Source organism: Kryptolebias marmoratus, linkage group LG19 (assembly GCF_001649575.2).
Source record: "Kryptolebias marmoratus isolate JLee-2015 linkage group LG19, ASM164957v2, whole genome shotgun sequence".
Lineage (NCBI taxonomy): Eukaryota > Metazoa > Chordata > Actinopteri > Cyprinodontiformes > Rivulidae > Kryptolebias > Kryptolebias marmoratus.
Window position 1 is genome coordinate 1,472,960 of NC_051448.1, and position 16,843 is coordinate 1,489,802.

The following is a 16,843-nucleotide window of genomic DNA, read 5'->3' on the forward strand; positions in this document are numbered from 1 at the left end:
TTAAAACTTTAAATACCAGTGCAGATGTCACTTGTGTTGGACTACAGAGAACTTCTTTCCTCACAACACAGTTTATTCCTGCTTTTATTTTGAAACTGATCCTTTTATTTGACGGGGGTCAGAGTTCAGACCTCAGAACTCGACAGAAACGGAACCAGGTTTTATATCAAGTCATGTTTTAGATGCTCACCAAGTTCAGAACTGTTAAAGAAATAAAAACCTTCAGCTGATTGTTTGATTTTAGAAATGTGAATCTGAAGAATTTCAGCTGCAGCAACAGAACTCCTCTGATTTCTGTTAGTTTGTTTAAGAAATCAACGTTCAGCATCTGTGAAGCAGGAGGACCATACTGTCTGTAAGTAATCAAAGTACTTTTACTCAGTATTTAAACTACTTTGGTTCATGGAGGAGTGTTCTGGTTCTGCAGGCGGGGAGCCGAAGTAAACAGGATTTACAGATAATTAACTCAAACATTTAGTCCTTCCCAGTGATGAGACCAAACTGGTCTTTTCCTTCCTGCGATCATGAGACAGGAAGTTTGTCCTCATCAGGACGGTCCTGATGAGACGGACTCTGCAGCAGACTGAAGTCCCGAGACAGGGAGTTTGTCCTCATCAGGGATTATTATCATTATTATTATTGAACATCACCTGTTCAGTTTTTTCTTCATCGCCTTTCTGTTCCCTCAGTAAAACATCACCTTCATCTTTTCATGATGAACTTTTAGAAAGTCGACGCTAAAATATCTAAACTTCACAACTTTCTCCTAAAAGTCTCTTTAATGACTTTGTTTTCTGAACTTTATTTTAAAAATGATGAACCAAAAGCTGCAGCTTTTTATCTGCAGGAAATAAAAAGTCTAATGAAAGTTAAGAAGAACAGATAAAAACAGCCTGAAACAAAAAGTGAATTTATTTATTTAACAGAAGTTAGTAGTTTCTGGTAAATATTAAACACTTTATAATAAGGTTACAAATGATTACAAATGATTCATAAAATCATCATCATAAAAAGAAATCCTGCTGGAACCGTGAGTTTAAATACAGAAAACATTAAATCATTCCTGCCTGTTATATTATCAGACTTGACTTGTTTTTATTTAACTGCAGGCAGGATGTCTACTTTTATTGTTTTGTCCAGATCTGTAGTTTTATTTTTAAAGTCGGATCCTCCGCGGTGACCGGAGGTGGGACAGAGCTCCGGGCCGGAGAGGTGACGCCCTGCCCGGCCTAAGGGGGCTCCGGGTCCCGGTCTGACGCCCTGCCCGGCCTAAGGGGGCTCCGGGTCCCGGTCTGACGCCCTGCCCGGCCTAAGGGGGCTCCGGGTCCCGGTCTCAGGCTCCGGGGTCCCGGTCTCAGGTTCCGGGTCCCAGGTCCCGGCCTCAGGCTCCGGGTCCCGGTCTCAGGCTCCGGGTCCCGGTCTCAGGTTCCTGGTCCCAGGTCCTGGCCTCAGGCTCCGGGTCCCGGTCTCAGGGTCCGGGTCCCGGTCTCAGGTTCCTGGTCCCAGGTCCTGGCCTCAGGCTCCGGGTCCCGGTCTCAGGCTCCGGATCCCGGCCTCAGGTTCCGGGTCCCGGCCTCGGGCTCCGGGTCCCGGTCTGACGCCCTGCCCGGCCTAAGGGGGCTCCGGGGACCCGGTGGAGCGGACCGGGGGAACCTGGGTCTCCCCGGGAGAGACTGCATTAGTAATCTGATTACTTGAGTGAGTAGAAGTAGTTCTGTCGGTCACGTGACTCTGAGTTTGATGGACTGATCTGTTTCTGTCAGTCAGGGAGGTGTTCGGATGTGGAGTTCTTCCTGCAGCTCCAGAACCGGTTTCAGCCTCAGGCGGACTAGTTTCGGTCCAGGTGTGCTCCCCGGTCCTGGTCCCGGTCCCGGTCCTGGTGTGGCTCGGTCCGGGGGTCCAGATGAAGCCGTAGTAAACAGCCAGGATGACGGCAGCCAGAGACACGGACAGCAGGTACCCCGTCACGGTGCTGAGTCTGACCCACCTCCGGCTCCCCGCCTGCTGGGGGGCCGGTTTGGGGCGCCCCGCAGGACCGAAGCCCGGGGTCCAGCTCTTCTGGTCCCGCATGGTGTTCGGGTGGAGGCGGGCTGTCCGGTTCGGTCACAGCCGGGCAGAGTGTCTGCAGCCTCCTCCCGGTCCTGGATCACCTGGATCTGGACCCGCAGCTGGACCCCTCGGCAGCTTTTATACTCAGATAAACCGGGTCAGCACGGCCCGGAAACTCCTCCGTCAGGCCTTCAAAATAAAAGCCTTGCTGTGGAAGCTCATTTCCGCCACTTCAAAGGCGGCAGCACGTGTCAGTAAAGAGTTTTAAAGTTATAATCAGGAGTTTCTGTCTTAAATTTAACTTCACATTAATAGTTATAACTTTAAAACTTATTATGACTTCTAAAATCATAAAATTGCCTTTGAAACTCCATTGTTTTAATTATGACTGAAACTCATAATTAAAACTTCAAAACTTTTATGAATAACTTCTAAAATGATAAAATAGCTTTCAAATTTTCAATCAATACAAATGTAAAATTACAAGCTTTAAAGCCCATAAGTATAATTTTGCAACTAACAATAATGGTTTATTTATAAAGTTATAAAAATCATAATTATTATTGGCTTTAAAGATAAAGCTAATAATAATTCAGATTTTAAAGGCACAATAATAACTGAAACTCACAATTACGGTTTTAAAAACTTCCAGAAATAAATATTTTAAAGCCATAAAATGACAGAATTTCACAGCATTGATTTGCTAAAATTTTATGTCAAATTATTGATGTTAAAGTAATATTTGAACACCGATAATGTTTCATAAAGTCCCAGTATGTTTTAGTGAAGTGAATTCCCAGAGGTGAATAAAGCTCAGAATATTTTGACAGAAAGTTTGTGAATCATAAAAAAAAAAAAAAACCTTTTTAAAAGTGATTTTTTTAACAAACACAAGTGAAATTTCACAACATTCTAACAAACTCGATTCAGACTCTGATGAACTGCTAACATCATGGAAACAGATTAATTATTTAGTTATCTTGAAGCTTTTAATAGTTTAGTTTTTCATGTCTTCATCAGCAGATAATTATCTGTGAGCAGAAACGGTGATAAAAGTTGTTTTTGGTGTCAGATTTTACAGCAGGTTTGGCTCCAAACATCCAGAAAAATCTGTGAATCAAAAACAAACTTGTAAAAATTCAGGAACAGCAAAAATGTTTAAAAAACAAACTTTTCCCAAGATGGCTGCCAAAGCTAACACAAATGGCTCTAACTCACCAAACTTCACAGATATTGAGCTGAGGTTTGGTTTGATGGTAGCTAAGACTAATTTATAACATTTACACCAACAGTTAAAACGAGGTCGTTAACCTGTGACGAGGGCCGTCCGGCGCCTCCTCACTCCTCCAGGCTCTTCTTGGAGGATCCTTCTCTGGTTTTGGCCCTCAGCTTGTTCACCTGCGACTCGGCGATGTCGGCCCTCTCCTCCGCCTCCTCCAGCTCGTGCTGCAGCTTGCGGACTTTAGCCATGTTGGCGTTGGCTGCCTCCTCCGCCTCCTCGGCGGCGTGCTTGTAGGACTTGACCTTCAGCTGCAGCTTGTCCACCAGGTCCTGCAGGCGTGCTATGTTCTTGCGGTCCTCCTCGGTCTGGTACGTGAGCTCTTTCATGCGGCGCTCATACTTGCGGATCCCCTTGACAGACTCCGCTCCTCTCTTCTGCTCTGCTTCCAGCTCGTTCTCCAGCTCTTTGATGCGAGCCTCCAGTTTCTGGAGCTGCTTCTTGCCGCCCTTCATGGCGATCTGCTCGGCCTCATCCAGACGATGCTGCAGGTCTTTGATGGTCTGCTCCATGTTCTTCTTCATGCGCTCCAGGTGGGCGCTGGTGTCCTGTTCCTTCTTAAGCTCCTCAGCCATCATGGCTGCGTCTGTTATGGCCTTCTTTGCCTTTTCCTCAGCGTTACGGTTCTCCTGGATGGTGTCCTCCAATTCGTTTTGAAGGTTGAGCAGGTCTGACTCGTGCTTCTTCTTCTGGTTGATCAGGCTGGTGTTTTGAGAGTGCAGGAGCTGCATCCTCTCCGTCGCATCAATCAGTTCCTGCTCGGCCAGTTTCCGGCTTCTCTCTGTCTGTTCGAGCGCAGCCCTCACTTCCTCCAGCTCTGCCTGGATCAGGTTGTTCCGGCGCTCCAGCAGACCGATGTTTTCTCTCAGATCGTCGTTGCAGTGCTGGGCGTCGTCCAGCTGTAGCTGGGTGTCTTTCAGGAACGCCTGGAGGGTCTTGACCTGCTTCTGGGCCTCAGCTGCCTGCCGGTTTGCTTGGCTCAGCTGGCTCTCCATCTCATTCAGGTCACCGTCCATCTTCTTCTTGACTCTCAGGGCTTCGTTTCGGCTCCTGGTCTCTGACTCCAGAGAGGACTGAAGAGACTCAAGCATCCGTTGGTAGTTCCTCTTGGCCTGGTCCATCTCCTCATCCTTCTCAGCCAGCTTGCGCTCCATGCCAGTCTTCACCTGATTGAACTCCATCTGGGCTCGAAGGATCTTGCTCTCTTCGTGCTCCAGGGAACCTTCTGCCTCTTCCAACGCTGACTGAAGTTCAGCCTTTTCCTGCTCCAGCTGTTTCCGGATCTTCTCCAGCTCGTGGGCAGAGCGGCCACCCTCTCCAAGCTGTTCTGTGAGGTCAGAAATCTCCTCCTGGAGGTTCTTGTTCTCTCTCTTCACTGTCTCAAGCTGATCCAGGGATTCCTCATAGGCATTTTTGAGTTTGAAAAGTTCGGTACTCAGAGACCGAGCTTCCTTCTGGGAGGCCTCCAGTTCACACTGCGACTCTTCAAACTTCTGCTTCCACTCTGCCAGGACTTTGTCAAAGCTTCTTTGCTTTTTGTCCAGTGCTGCAGAGGCTGCATTAGATCTTTCCAGATCCAGCATTAGGTCTTCAATCTCATTCTGAAGGCGATGTTTGGTCTTCTCAAGAGATGAACACTTTGCGTTCACAGCCTCAATAGCCTCCTCGGCTTCTTGAAGCCTCTGAACCAACTTCTTCTTTGCTTCTTCTAGCTCCTCTGTTCTCTGGATCCCATCGGTCTCATATTTACTCCTCCATGCTAAGACTTCTGTGTTGGATTTGGACAGAGCTCTTTGCAGTTCTGCCTTGGCCTCCTGCTCCTCTTCAAACTGTTCCCGGAGCAGATCGCAGTCATGGCGAGCAGACTGTAGAGCGTGGGCGAGGGCATTTTTTGCCTTCACTTCTTCTTCCAGTTGCCTGCGCAGATCTTCAACCTGCTGGTTGAATGAATTCTTCCCTCTCGTCAGCTGTGAAATCAGACACTCCTTCTCCTCCAGTTGGCGTCCCAGCTCGCCGTTTTCAGTGAGCACTTTGGCCTTCTGGGTTGTCAGGTCGTTGATGCTCCGCTGAGCCTCCTCATATTTGCTCTTGTACTCAATCATGTTGTCTTCCATTGTACGGCACATCTTCTCAATGTTGGATTTGGCCTTCACCACACTCTCTATGTTGGAGGACAAGTCATCCAGCTCCAGCTTCAGCTCGGTCTTTTCCTTCTCCAGTTTTTGTTTCACCCGCTGCAGGTTGTCAATTTGTTCTCCCAGTTCAGCCACGCTGTCTGCATGTTTCTTTCTCAGAGAGGCAGCAGTTGCTTCGTGTTGGAGGGTTGACTCCTCCAGCTCTCGGCGCAGCTTCTGAAATTCAGCATCTCTCTTCTTATTCAGCTCTACCTGAGTAGACGTGGCTCCACCAGCTTCCTCCAGACGCTCAGTGATGTCCTCCAGCTCACGGGAAAGATCTGAGCGCTGCTTCTCGACTTTTGCTCGGGCTGCACGCTCTGCATCCAGTTCCTCTTCCAGCTCCTCGATTCTCGCCTGGTTCTCCTTCAGCTTCTTCTGGAGCTGAACCGAGGCAACCTGCTCATTCTCTAGTCTTGAATTTATTTGGCTGATCTCAAAGTCTTTCTTTTTCAGTTTTTCTTCCAGCTGCTGCTTGTCATTTTCCAAGTCCATCACTGTCTCCTGGGTCAGTTTCAGGTCCCCCTCAAATTTCCTTTTGGAGCGCTCCAGGTCCATCCTGACTTTCTTCTCTTGCTCAAGCGAGCCCTCAAGGTCGTCCACCTGCTGTTCCAGTTTAGCTTTAGCTTTGGTCAGACTGTTTGCTTTGTCCTCTTCACTCTGCAGGTCATCCAGTGTCTGCTGGTGGGCCTCCTGCAGTGCTCTTTTCTCCTTGGTCAGTTTCAGGATGTTCTCATCCTGAGAAGCCATCTCTTCCACCAAGTTTTTCACCTTATTCTCTGTAGCATGCTTCTCCTTTTCCACCTTGGCCAAGGTTAACTCTAGGTCATCGATATCTTTCTTTAGCTCACAGCACTCATCTTCAAGCTTGCGTTTCTTCGCTGTAAGATCTGCATTCAGCTCCTCCTCATCCTCCAGTCTTTCACTCATCTCCTTCAGCTTGGCTTCCAGTTGGATCTTACTCTTAATGAGCTGCTCACAGCGTTCCTCAGCATCAGTTAAAGTGTCCTGCTCAGACTGAATCTGCAAAGTTAAATCATTCTTCTCTTGGAGAAGAGACACTATTTTCTCCTCTAGTTCCTTCCGCCGTGCTTCTGATTTCTCCAGAGCTACTTTCAGCTTGCTGAATTCATCCTTCATGTTGGCCATCTCCTTTTCAGCCTCGGCACTCTTTAGCAGGGGTTTTATCTTGAAGAAGAGCTTCATCCAGGGCCAGTTCTTCACACCCAGGAAAGATCTGAGGTTCCACTGGATGACCATTAGGGCATCCCGGCGTTCCACCAGCTTGGCGAACTCCTCCCTCATGAGGAGTCCTCTGGCATTAGCCTGGAGCCTGGTTAGGATTCGAGAGAGTTGTTCATCTCGCATCTCCTCAAGAGTCCCCAACAGCCCGGCTTTGAAGAACACCTTTGTGTGGCCAAACTTGTACTGAGTGTGATCAATGTCTAGTGATCCCAGCAACTTTTCTGCACTTTTCTTACTGTCAATGAATTGACCCTCTGGGATGGCGGAGGCATTCAGGATTCTGTACCGCTGCTTAAAGTCACCATAGAGCACCCTGTTTGGGAAGCCTTTCCTGCAAATCCTGATGCCTTCCAAGACACCATTACAGCGCAGCTGGTGCATTACAAGGCAGTTGTCCATGACCCCTGGAGTTTTCCTCTCATTGGGAATCAGACAGCGGACAAAGTGAGGATGAGTGGTCTTCAAGTTGTTCATTAGCTTGTTCAGGTTTTCCCTGTGAAGAGCAGACACCGTTTGGAATGAGGAACCCTTCTTCTTGGCTCCTTTGCCACCTCCTTTGTCTGCACTATCAGATCCCGTATAGGTTGAAAACAGGAGACTTAACAGTTTCAGAGAAGATTTCTGGTAAAGGCCAACCACGGTTTCATTCAGGGGGTCTTTGTTTTTCACTAGCCAGCCACCAATGTTGTAGTCCACCGTCCCAGCATAGTGAACCAGGGCAAAATGAGCCTCTGCCTTCCCTTTTGCTGCCCTCGGCTTCTCAAACATCTTGTTTTTGCCCAGATGATTATCATAAAGCTTGGCCTTGAATGTTTGGTCACTGGCTTTGGGAAACATGCATTCTTCCTCTAGAATAGAAAGAATCCCCAACGGCTTTTCAATCAGGTCGATGCAGGCCTGCAGGTCCATCCCGAAGTCAATGAACTCCCATTCTATTCCCTCCTTTTTATACTCTTCTTGCTCCAGAACAAACATGTGATGGTTGAAAAACTGTTGCAGCTTCTCATTGGTGTAGTTGATGCACAACTGCTCGAAGGTGTTAAAATCAAAGATCTCAAATCCAGCGATGTCCAGAACTCCTATGAAGTACTGACGGTGCTGCTTAGTGTCCAGTGATTGGTTGATTCTCACTACCATCCAGTTGAACATCTTCTCATATACTGACTTTGCCAGTGCACCAACAGCATAGTAAACTTGGTCCACACTTTGGCCCTTGGTGACGTATTCGTTTCCTACCTTGACCCTGGGATGGCACAGCCCTTTGATGAGGTCAGCAGAGTTCAGCCCCATTAGGTAGGCTGATTTATCGGCAGCCTCGGTCCCGTCAGGTTCGGCCTGCTCCTCACGCTGCTTTTGTTTAAACTTCAGATTACCGTAGTGCATGATGGCCCCTGTCAGTTTGTAGACACCCATCTTCTCCTCTGAGGTGAAACCAAGAACGTCAAAGGCACTGTCTGTGGCCATCAGTTCCTCCGAATCATTGATGGAGGCGACGGACACTTCTCCCTGGGAGATGTACGAGTAGTCGTACGGATTGTTGGTGATCAGCAGCAGGTCCAGTAGCTCTGGCTTCTGATTGGACAGAATCTGATAGAAGATGTGGTAGTCCCTCTCAGCCTTGAGCTGAAAAGTGACACGGGACTTCTCTAGCAGGTACGTCTCAATGTCAGCCGATGACAGTTTGCCACTTGTGCCGAAATGAATACGGATAAATTTTCCAAAACGAGACGAGTTATCGTTTCTCACTGTTTTGGCATTCCCAAAGGCCTCAAGTGCTGGGTTCGCCTGAATGATTTGATCTTCCAGTGTCTCTTTGCTGCTGTCCTTTTTGACGGCGCCTCCGACTGCAGCAATGCTGGCGAAGTACTGGATGACTCTCTTGGTGTTCACAGTCTTCCCTGCTCCGGATTCTCCGGTGATGAGGACAGACTGGTTTTCCCTGTCGGTCAACATGTACTGGTAGGCATTATCCGAGATGGAAAAGATGTGGGGGGGAGCTTCACTCCGCTTCTTTCCCCTGTAGGCTGCCACTACCTCAGAGTCGTAGACAGGAAGCCACTTGTACGGGTTGACGGTGACGCAGAAGAGCCCAGAGTAGGTGTAGATCATCCAGGCAGCGTAACGCTCTTTGAGGTTAAACAGCACTGCAGGCTCATGCAGGAAAGTGAACATTGCCATGTCTTCAATTTTATCAAACTTTGGCGGGTTCTGGGGGTGAACGTCGACCTCCTTTACAGTTACCGTGTTCCCGTCCTCCTTCTTCACGGTCACCATCCCTCCTTCTTTGCTGAGTATTTTTCCTTTTACATATTCTTCTTTATCATCAACAACAAAACATTCTGTCTTGATGTCGAAAGGTCTGGTCTGAGCCTCCAGACGCTCCTTATCGGACTTCCTCAGGAAAGGAGCAGCCTTTCCGAACTCAGCCATCAGAGAGTCCCCCATGGTGGTGGATGTAGTTCCACAGCAGTCAGAAGAAGAACTAATGAAGAAGGTGCTCTCTTGTTGATGCCGATGAAAAACTGCAGCCTCCACGCAGCTTGAAGACATTTATAAATACTCCCTGTGGGCCAAACAAGGAATTATCTGATGAGACAAACTAAATTTGTCCCTGAACGCACCACGAGGGCAGATTCAGGACCTTTGGTTGTTACAGTCCATTTTAGGAAAAGCAGCGTTTCAGTGCTTATCTGTTTGCTGATAACCGCTGATCTGGCTCTTCATTTAAACTCCACCATGTTCTCACTGCTGCTCATCTCCTCTGACAATTAAAATGAAAGGTGTAGCATTCTTTGAGGGAATGCTTATCGCCCGCCACCTTTCATGCCAGAGGTTAAAACTAAGGTCATCCTACGAGAAATGACAAAAGCTGCAGCAGTTGTGGTCAAACATGGAAAGTAAAATTATCCACTCATCTACTCCCACATCAAATTTCAGCTCAATATTTGAAAAACTGACTGCGTTATAGCCATTTCTGTGTTTTCTAAAGTCAGTTGGCTGTGGCAGCCATCTTGAATTGGGTTACATGAAACCATTTGAGGTTTTCATTTCATGTCATTCCTGCAAATAACTGAAATGAAACTTGATGTTCATTGGTCTGTCTGTTAGCAAATGACCTTAGAAAACACTATATATATATAATTCAGTCAGTTTTACAGATATTAAGCTAAGATTTGAGGTGGTAGTAAAGAGAGTAGATTAATCATTCACAACATATACTGAGTTACTGTTATTTTGAAGGTTTGAGCAAAGCATCTATAACTCAAAACATGATCTGAATAAGATAAGGTTGTCATTGTGTTGGTGGTCAATGAGTGGCATACAGCTGCTTGTTCTCATTTATCTGTTAAAACCTGATGAAGTGTCTAAAGTGGAATATTTGAAATAACAGAGATAATTGAATCTGAGTGAGAAGATCGTGTCTGGACGGGTTTTCATGTAGAAGAAGAAGTCACAGCTCTGTGTTTTATAGTTTTCTTTAATTAGGAAGCAGTAAAAGTCTGCGTTTGACTGGTTAGTTCAATCTGTCACCATGGTAACGATCATCAGTCTCTGATTGGCAGAGTGTTCTGTGATGAACTCGAGTGTTTGTGTCTCTTTATCTCTGACACTCGGAGCTCCTCGGCCTCCAAATAGAAACCAGGCAGGTTTTATCTCTGAAATGTGAGGCTTCTTCCAACGGGAAGCAGCTGCAGTCGGCCTTCTGCCAGACTCAGTGTCTGCTCGTTTATAACAAGGTGACGGGTTCCAGTCCGTTTAACTTCTGAGAAATCTGACAGAAATCTTTAATTCAATAATTCAGTGACGTTTTGACGTGAGGACAAAACATGAAATATATGGCTGCAAATATATATATATATATATATATCCACACTTAGAACTCAACTTATCAAAATACACAATTCTTGGTCAAAACAGCCTGTCAGGATTAAAATTCCTCTTTAAAAAAGCAAAAACAAGGAAGTTTAAATGCTCAGTCTGCATTAACAACCATCCAGTTGAGCAGCAAACGGCTGCGGCAGTGAAATCCTCCTGCAGCTTTGTGCAGCTGAATAAAAACCAGACACGACTGTTTTTAATGTTTAAGGAATTTACACAAAATCTACGTGTTGGAAAAACTGAATTTAAGTCAAAACTTTGTGTATTTAGTCTGAATGGACCAGAAAAGTTTTTTAATTTTTTAAGTTTTTTAAGAGTTTTTAATTATAATTATTAATCAATTTAAATTGTATTCATGTGTTGTCATATATTTGTTTCAGGTGCACTCAGTAAAACAGATAAAATATTTAAAGAAACTGACACCAAGCACATTATTGTTTAATTTAGATTTTATTTTTTTAGAAAAAGTGTTGTGAACAAGTGCAACAATAAAAAAATAAATCATTATAGTTTAAAAACAACAGCAGGAAATGATCGTGTCCATTTCAAAACTAAAAATATATAAAATTTTACTGCTTTTTGATTTACTGTGAAACTTTTTTTGTTCAATTAAAATAAAATTCTGACAAATTTTCTTAGCTGCGAGAAGTAATTAAATTAATTTTTTTTAAATCTGTTCTTTAGCTATTTTAACATAAAATGTTTAATATGAATTACAACCTTAGCAAAAATATATTAAATTTTAACTTACATATTTGTAACTTTTCTGTTAAACGCTGAAATTTATTAAAACAAAGGTTCAGTTTAACTCCATGGTTTGAACAAAACTATAAAATAAAAACTTGAAAAGAACTGAAATGTAAAATTAAATGTCAGATACTGCACAACAGGAGGTCAGAGGTCAAGCAGGTGACAGGTGTTTACAGGACAAACTGTCTGTTTCAGGTTAAACAAACCAGCCAGCAGCAAGAGGTCAAAGTTCAAACCTCAGAGAGCTCAATCACCAAACTGGAGCTCTGATGGGGAGAGGGCGGGGCTTACAGAAAACCTGCAATGTGATTGGCTGCTAAAATAAAAGCAGATGGAAAGCCTCAGGTTGAAGATACGATCCCAGGTGAGTCTGAAGAATAAACTCCAGCCGAGTCTCTGAGGTATGACGAAGAACATCGTTCCAGGTGAGTTTCAGGTGTAAACACAGACGAGTCAAAGAGATTATCACAGGTGAGTTTCAGGAATGAGCTCAGGTGTACTCCCAGGTATGTCTCAAGGAAACTCAGGTAAGTCATGTACATTTCCACATACCTTAAACATCTTCTCAGGTATGATTCCTGGTAAACCAGATGCATATTCTTACTCAGGTTTCAGGTATTGTCCTAGTCTTTATCCCGGCTGAGTTTAAGATGCATGACACGTGCATTTCAAGTAAGAACTTGATCCCAAAAGGTATGATTCCAGGAAACTCAGCAGAGACCTCAGGTATGAACTTGGGTGAGTCCTGAGGATGTTCTCAGGTATCAGCATTTGTAAACCAAACTCAGGCAAGTCTGAAGAGTTTTAGATATAATCCCAGTTAAGTCTCAGGCCTGGTGACAGGTGACTCAAAGAGGAGTCTCAGGTACAAAGCATGAAGGTCTGGGAAATGTTCAGGTGTGGTTCCATGTGGGTCTGAGCGGATCAGCACAGGGACATGCGTTTGCGGTACTGCTCCACCAGTGGCACCAGGCAGCGTGGTGGACCGGCCTGTAGCAGGAACGGGTGCTCCAGCAGGTCGCTGGCACTGCTGCGCTGCTGCGTGTCCCGAGTCAACATGCAGCTCAGGAAGTCCTTCAACACTGGAGACACCTGGACACAGAGACAACGACATCATCGACATCTGCAGGTAACGTCCTGTGCCAGGGGTGGAAACTAAATATTTTACCAGCCACTATTTTTTGTTGTGACAAAAAGTTATTTCATATTATGATGATGATGATGATAATGATGGAGGTGGGTGGAAGCAGTTGTGCTGCCCTACAAGCTGAACAACACCTCTTTCTGGACACTGCATGGAAATAACTAGACTTTTCTTATTTTAAACCATTAAAAGATGCATATCTGTACATAAAAAAATCAGTGATATTTATTTCTGTGGAGTGTTTTAAGTATTTTTNTTCAGCAGCGGCTCCTCTTCCTCCGTGCTGCTCTTCTTCACTGCTTTGGACTGGAAAACAACAAACAACCAAACAGTCAGAACCCACAGAACGACCCGACCCATGTTCCTGTAGGTTTACAGTTTATCTGTGACACATTTAAAACTGTTAACTCATCACAAGGTTATTGTCCAAATAAAAAAGACAGATTAAAGTTAATTTTAAACTTAAACTCACTCCTAGGGACAAGTTAGTCTCCAATCAGCCTAAAATGACCAGGGGTCTCACCATAACAAATTCTGTTTGCTGATTAATTGTCTCAGAAGTTGTGTCAAAGATTAATAAACTGACCGACGTCATTGATTTAGTTTTGAAAAAACGTTGTTTAACTTTTGGTTCTTACTCTTGAAAAACATTTTTGTGGTCTGCCACCCGCTTAACTCCCGAAATGTTCCGCCACATTGCTAATGCTACTCCCCAATTACTCCTGTTTCTTCTTCTTCTTGATTTTTATTGGTGGTTGGTAAACAACTGAAGGAATCAATACCGCCACCAACTGGTAAAGAGTGTCTGCTAAACTTTTCTCCTTCTTGCATTTAGCAGCAACTCGAGCACATTGCTGCCCCCTATATGTCAGGAGGACAAATAACACCTTTTCTGTTCAAACTGACAACCCGCCACAGTGGCGTGTGTTGATCAAATTCATCCGCCACTTCAAATATTTACCCGCATTTGGCCGGTGGCGGGGGCTGATTTCCACCCCTGTCTGAAGGTAACATCTGGTGCCCCATATTGAATGTTTACTTATTAAAAATAAATGTGTGTAAACTGGTTCTCAGAAAAAGATGGTCCTCATATTCTAGGTTTGTTTGAAAACAGGACCGTGTGTTTAACCGACCCTCTGGATGTTCTTCACACTCGGCACCGGTTCGTCTCTCAGCTTCTTCATGGCGCTGATGGGTGTTTCGTTGAAATATGGGGGCTCGCCATCCACCATCTCCACCACCATGATGCCAAGAGACCAAATGTCCACCTGAGAGACACGGGACGCTGTTAGGACATGGATTACAGTTCGTGTCATTTTAAGGCATTTAGCATGCCTCTGTGAGTCCAGAAGATGTTTTCAGGGCTCGCGGGGGTTAAACTAGAAATAAATAAAATTCTGATCATTTTGCCTTCAACAGATTTCAACAAAGTCATCCAGTATTCACAATTCATTTAGCAGTTTCTCTGGTTTTTATTGTATACAATCTTACCTGAGTTTTCTTTATTTAAAACAGCTGCTGACCAGACTAAACTGAAGAGTTTATTCGGTTCAAAGCAGCGAACAGAAACAAGCAGGGAGGGTATTTTTCTGAAGATGCATGTTGACAGTTTGCATCACGTTCTCCTCCCACCTGGATGAAAAATGCTGAAGTTCTGTTCAGATGTTTCTTTATTCTCACCTCGGTGCCGTACGGCATTTTGGAGATAACTTCAGGAGCCATCCAGTACGGCGTCCCAACCAACGATTTCCTCTTTGGGACGTCTTTATTGATCTGAGCGCAGAAACCAAAGTCTGACAGCTTTATCTGGAGCCGGGGAGAAGAGAATGAAAAAGAATAAAAGGGGAGGGATTAGATGTCTGTCCGCTGTGCTGTAATTAAATACTTTCTGTTTTGTTTCCTTTTATCAAGATCATCAGACAGATAACAGTTCAGAGCTAGCATCGTGCTGACCTGTGATATAATCTTTAGTACTGCAGTATGTAAACCTAATTAAGTGATATTTAACAGATATAGACACGTTTGCCTGCTGAATGTTATGAACTATGACTGTTGAATAAAAAACAAAATGGCTCTGATTTATTGTTTTTTTGCGCCTGGAGCTCAGCTTGTGGTGACTTTAAAACCTGCCGGTATTTAAGATCTAATCACAGTTAGTCTGAGGAGCTGCATGCAGAAACGCTGCAGTCTTACTTACAGAACCAAAATCTTTGAGCAGGACGTTCTTAAATTAAATCTCACAGATTTATTTAGAAAATGTTTCATCTAACTAATAAATGTACTTTATTTACCAACAAAAAAGCTTAAATTCAGTGCTTTATATGTGTATTAGTGGTTCTGATGAGGAGATACTGATGTATGAACATTGAAACTTATCGATCTAAATAAATCAGTCAAATCACAATATTATTAACTGAATGCTGGGAAATTATTGACGACCTGGAATCTCAAACTAGCATGGGTTATATAAAAAGTGTTGTCTCAAATTCTAAACTTTTATTCTTATTTAACACTTTAAAAAATGTGTATCTAAAGTGTCAATATCCACATTTTGAAGTGCACATTCCCTCAGTTATGTGTGTCATAGAAGGTGGAGGTTTATTCAGTTTTTGACATGATAATGACAGTTTGAGAATCTGACTCGCTGAATTTAAAACTGCCACTCATATTGTGATATGATGTGTAAAATCTGGGTTTTTGTTCTTGTATTCAGGACTTGGATAAAAAAGAGAAACTTCTGCTTAATTTTTAGAATCAAACATATTTAACAAGGATGTTACTTCCAGGTTTCTCCTTCTGTATTTAAAACTAAAGTTCTGCTCCAGTCATTATAAATAAATGAAGTGCCCGTAAGTCATGCTGAGGTTGGAGGTCCCTACAATGTGCTAAAAGCAAGTATGTGTGTTTGAATACTGTTTGAAGATTGTTTAAAACTGATATAAATTAGATAAATCCAGTTTCTTAAAGCTTAGTCTTCAGCTGATAAGTGAGGACTGAACTTTAAACAAAGAGGTTTAACTTTTGGAAGTTTAAAGTTTGTTTTGTTGTTTTTCCACTGCAGTCATGAGAATCTGAATGAACGAGGACACGGATGTCTTACCCTTCCGTCCAGAGTGAGCAGGATGGAGTCGCTCTTGATGTCTCGGTGGATGACACCTTGGGAGTGGAGGTAAGTTAGGGCCTGCAGCACGCCCTCAGACACCGTCGCTATCTGCTCCTCGTTCAACCTGAAGAGCACACGAACAGCTCAGTTTTTAAACACTCCAGGATTGGACTGACAGCTCGCTCAGTAAATGAAAAAACCTTTTGCACCTTAACCACATCAGGACTGTCTGCTCATTGTGCCGTCTGTTTCATCTGCAACGTCTTTTAATATTCATGATCTCTTAATATTGATTGTCCGCCACAAAGAAAGGCAGGCGAACATGTTATTGTCTGCGTCTGTCTGTCTTTTAGCAAAATATCTCCTGAATCATGAACAGATTTTAATGAAACTCTCAGAAAGTACACAGCTAATCGATGTTAGCAAACACAAAAATGATCCATTTTACAGATACTGAGTTAAAACCTGGTGTGGTAGCTGAGAGTCGTCACCAACACATTATTTAAGAACTTGGTATGTAAGGCGGAGGGTGATATGCATACATTCAAGGAATGCTAGTTTTTAATTGGGTGCTTGTAATATTGTGCAACAAGTGTTTTATGTTGTATGCATTTTGAAATTCTGTTTAGTCTATATTATTTTATTTGTAAGTTCATTTTTAGGAGGACTGTTGTCTCCATTACATACTATATTTAATGTTTTATGACTGATGTACGTTTGAAAGGAAACTAAATCCTCTCACCTGGTTTCACCGATGATGTGGGTCAGAGCGCCGCCCTGCAGGTACTCCATGATGACCCACAGCTCATCCTCCACCAAAGCGCTGCGGAACATTTCCACTACGTTCATGTGTTGGTAGTCCCTCATGATCACCACCTGAGAGAAACGAGTTTGGATTTAAGATCAGCCAATTAAGATCAGCAATTAGTTCCCGAGTAAAGATCAGGACCTCATTAAAGAGCAGTTCTCTACGCTGCTGCTTCCTCAGGTCCATCATCTTCACCGCCACCTGACGCCCGGTGTGCCTCTCTCGAGCGATGCACACCACTCCCGTTGACCCCTCCCCGATTTTCACAAAGTTCTCCAGAATCGTCCTGGGGTCCCCTGGGTCCACAACCATCTGCAGCGCCGCCTTGAACTGCTCGTGAGTCACTTTCTGAGGACCTCCATTGAGTGGGGTCTTGGCAGGGGTGGTGGGGGGGAGAGATGGGGGACCCGCG

At 44.3% G+C, this 16,843-nt stretch overlaps 2 protein-coding genes across 2 annotated transcripts in view; both read right to left on the bottom strand.

Moving 5' to 3' along the window:
• Positions 1–894: 894 nt before the first annotated feature.
• Positions 895–9,192, bottom strand: myh6 (myosin, heavy chain 6, cardiac muscle, alpha). The gene is made up of 2 exons (XM_017441727.3): positions 3,361–9,192; positions 895–3,159 (listed from the first exon to the last, which is right to left on the bottom strand). Exon 1 carries the CDS (start codon positions 9,190–9,192, stop codon positions 3,388–3,390), a length of 5,805 nt encoding a protein of 1,934 aa, XP_017297216.1. The 3' UTR covers positions 895–3,159; positions 3,361–3,387.
• Positions 9,193–11,702: 2,510 nt separating this feature from the next.
• The window catches only part of LOC108251424 (serine/threonine-protein kinase PAK 6-like), an 8,201-nt gene continuing 3,060 nt past the window's right edge, over positions 11,703–16,843 (bottom strand). Inside the window, exons 4-9 of the mRNA XM_025003007.2 lie at positions 16,573–16,838; positions 16,366–16,499; positions 15,621–15,747; positions 14,201–14,326; positions 13,654–13,788; positions 11,703–12,468 (exon numbers count right to left, since the gene is read on the bottom strand). Of these exons, the coding sequence (XP_024858775.2) occupies positions 12,301–12,468; positions 13,654–13,788; positions 14,201–14,326; positions 15,621–15,747; positions 16,366–16,499; positions 16,573–16,838 (956 nt within the window). The 3' untranslated portion in view covers positions 11,703–12,300. The remainder of the gene's footprint in view (positions 12,469–13,653; positions 13,789–14,200; positions 14,327–15,620; positions 15,748–16,365; positions 16,500–16,572; positions 16,839–16,843) is intronic.

Bases quoted from the DNA above. Each gene is read 5' to 3' on its own strand.
- myh6 (XM_017441727.3), bottom strand. From the start codon at position 9,192: ATGGGGGACTCTCTGATGGCTGAGTTCGGAAAGGCTGCTCCTTTCCTG.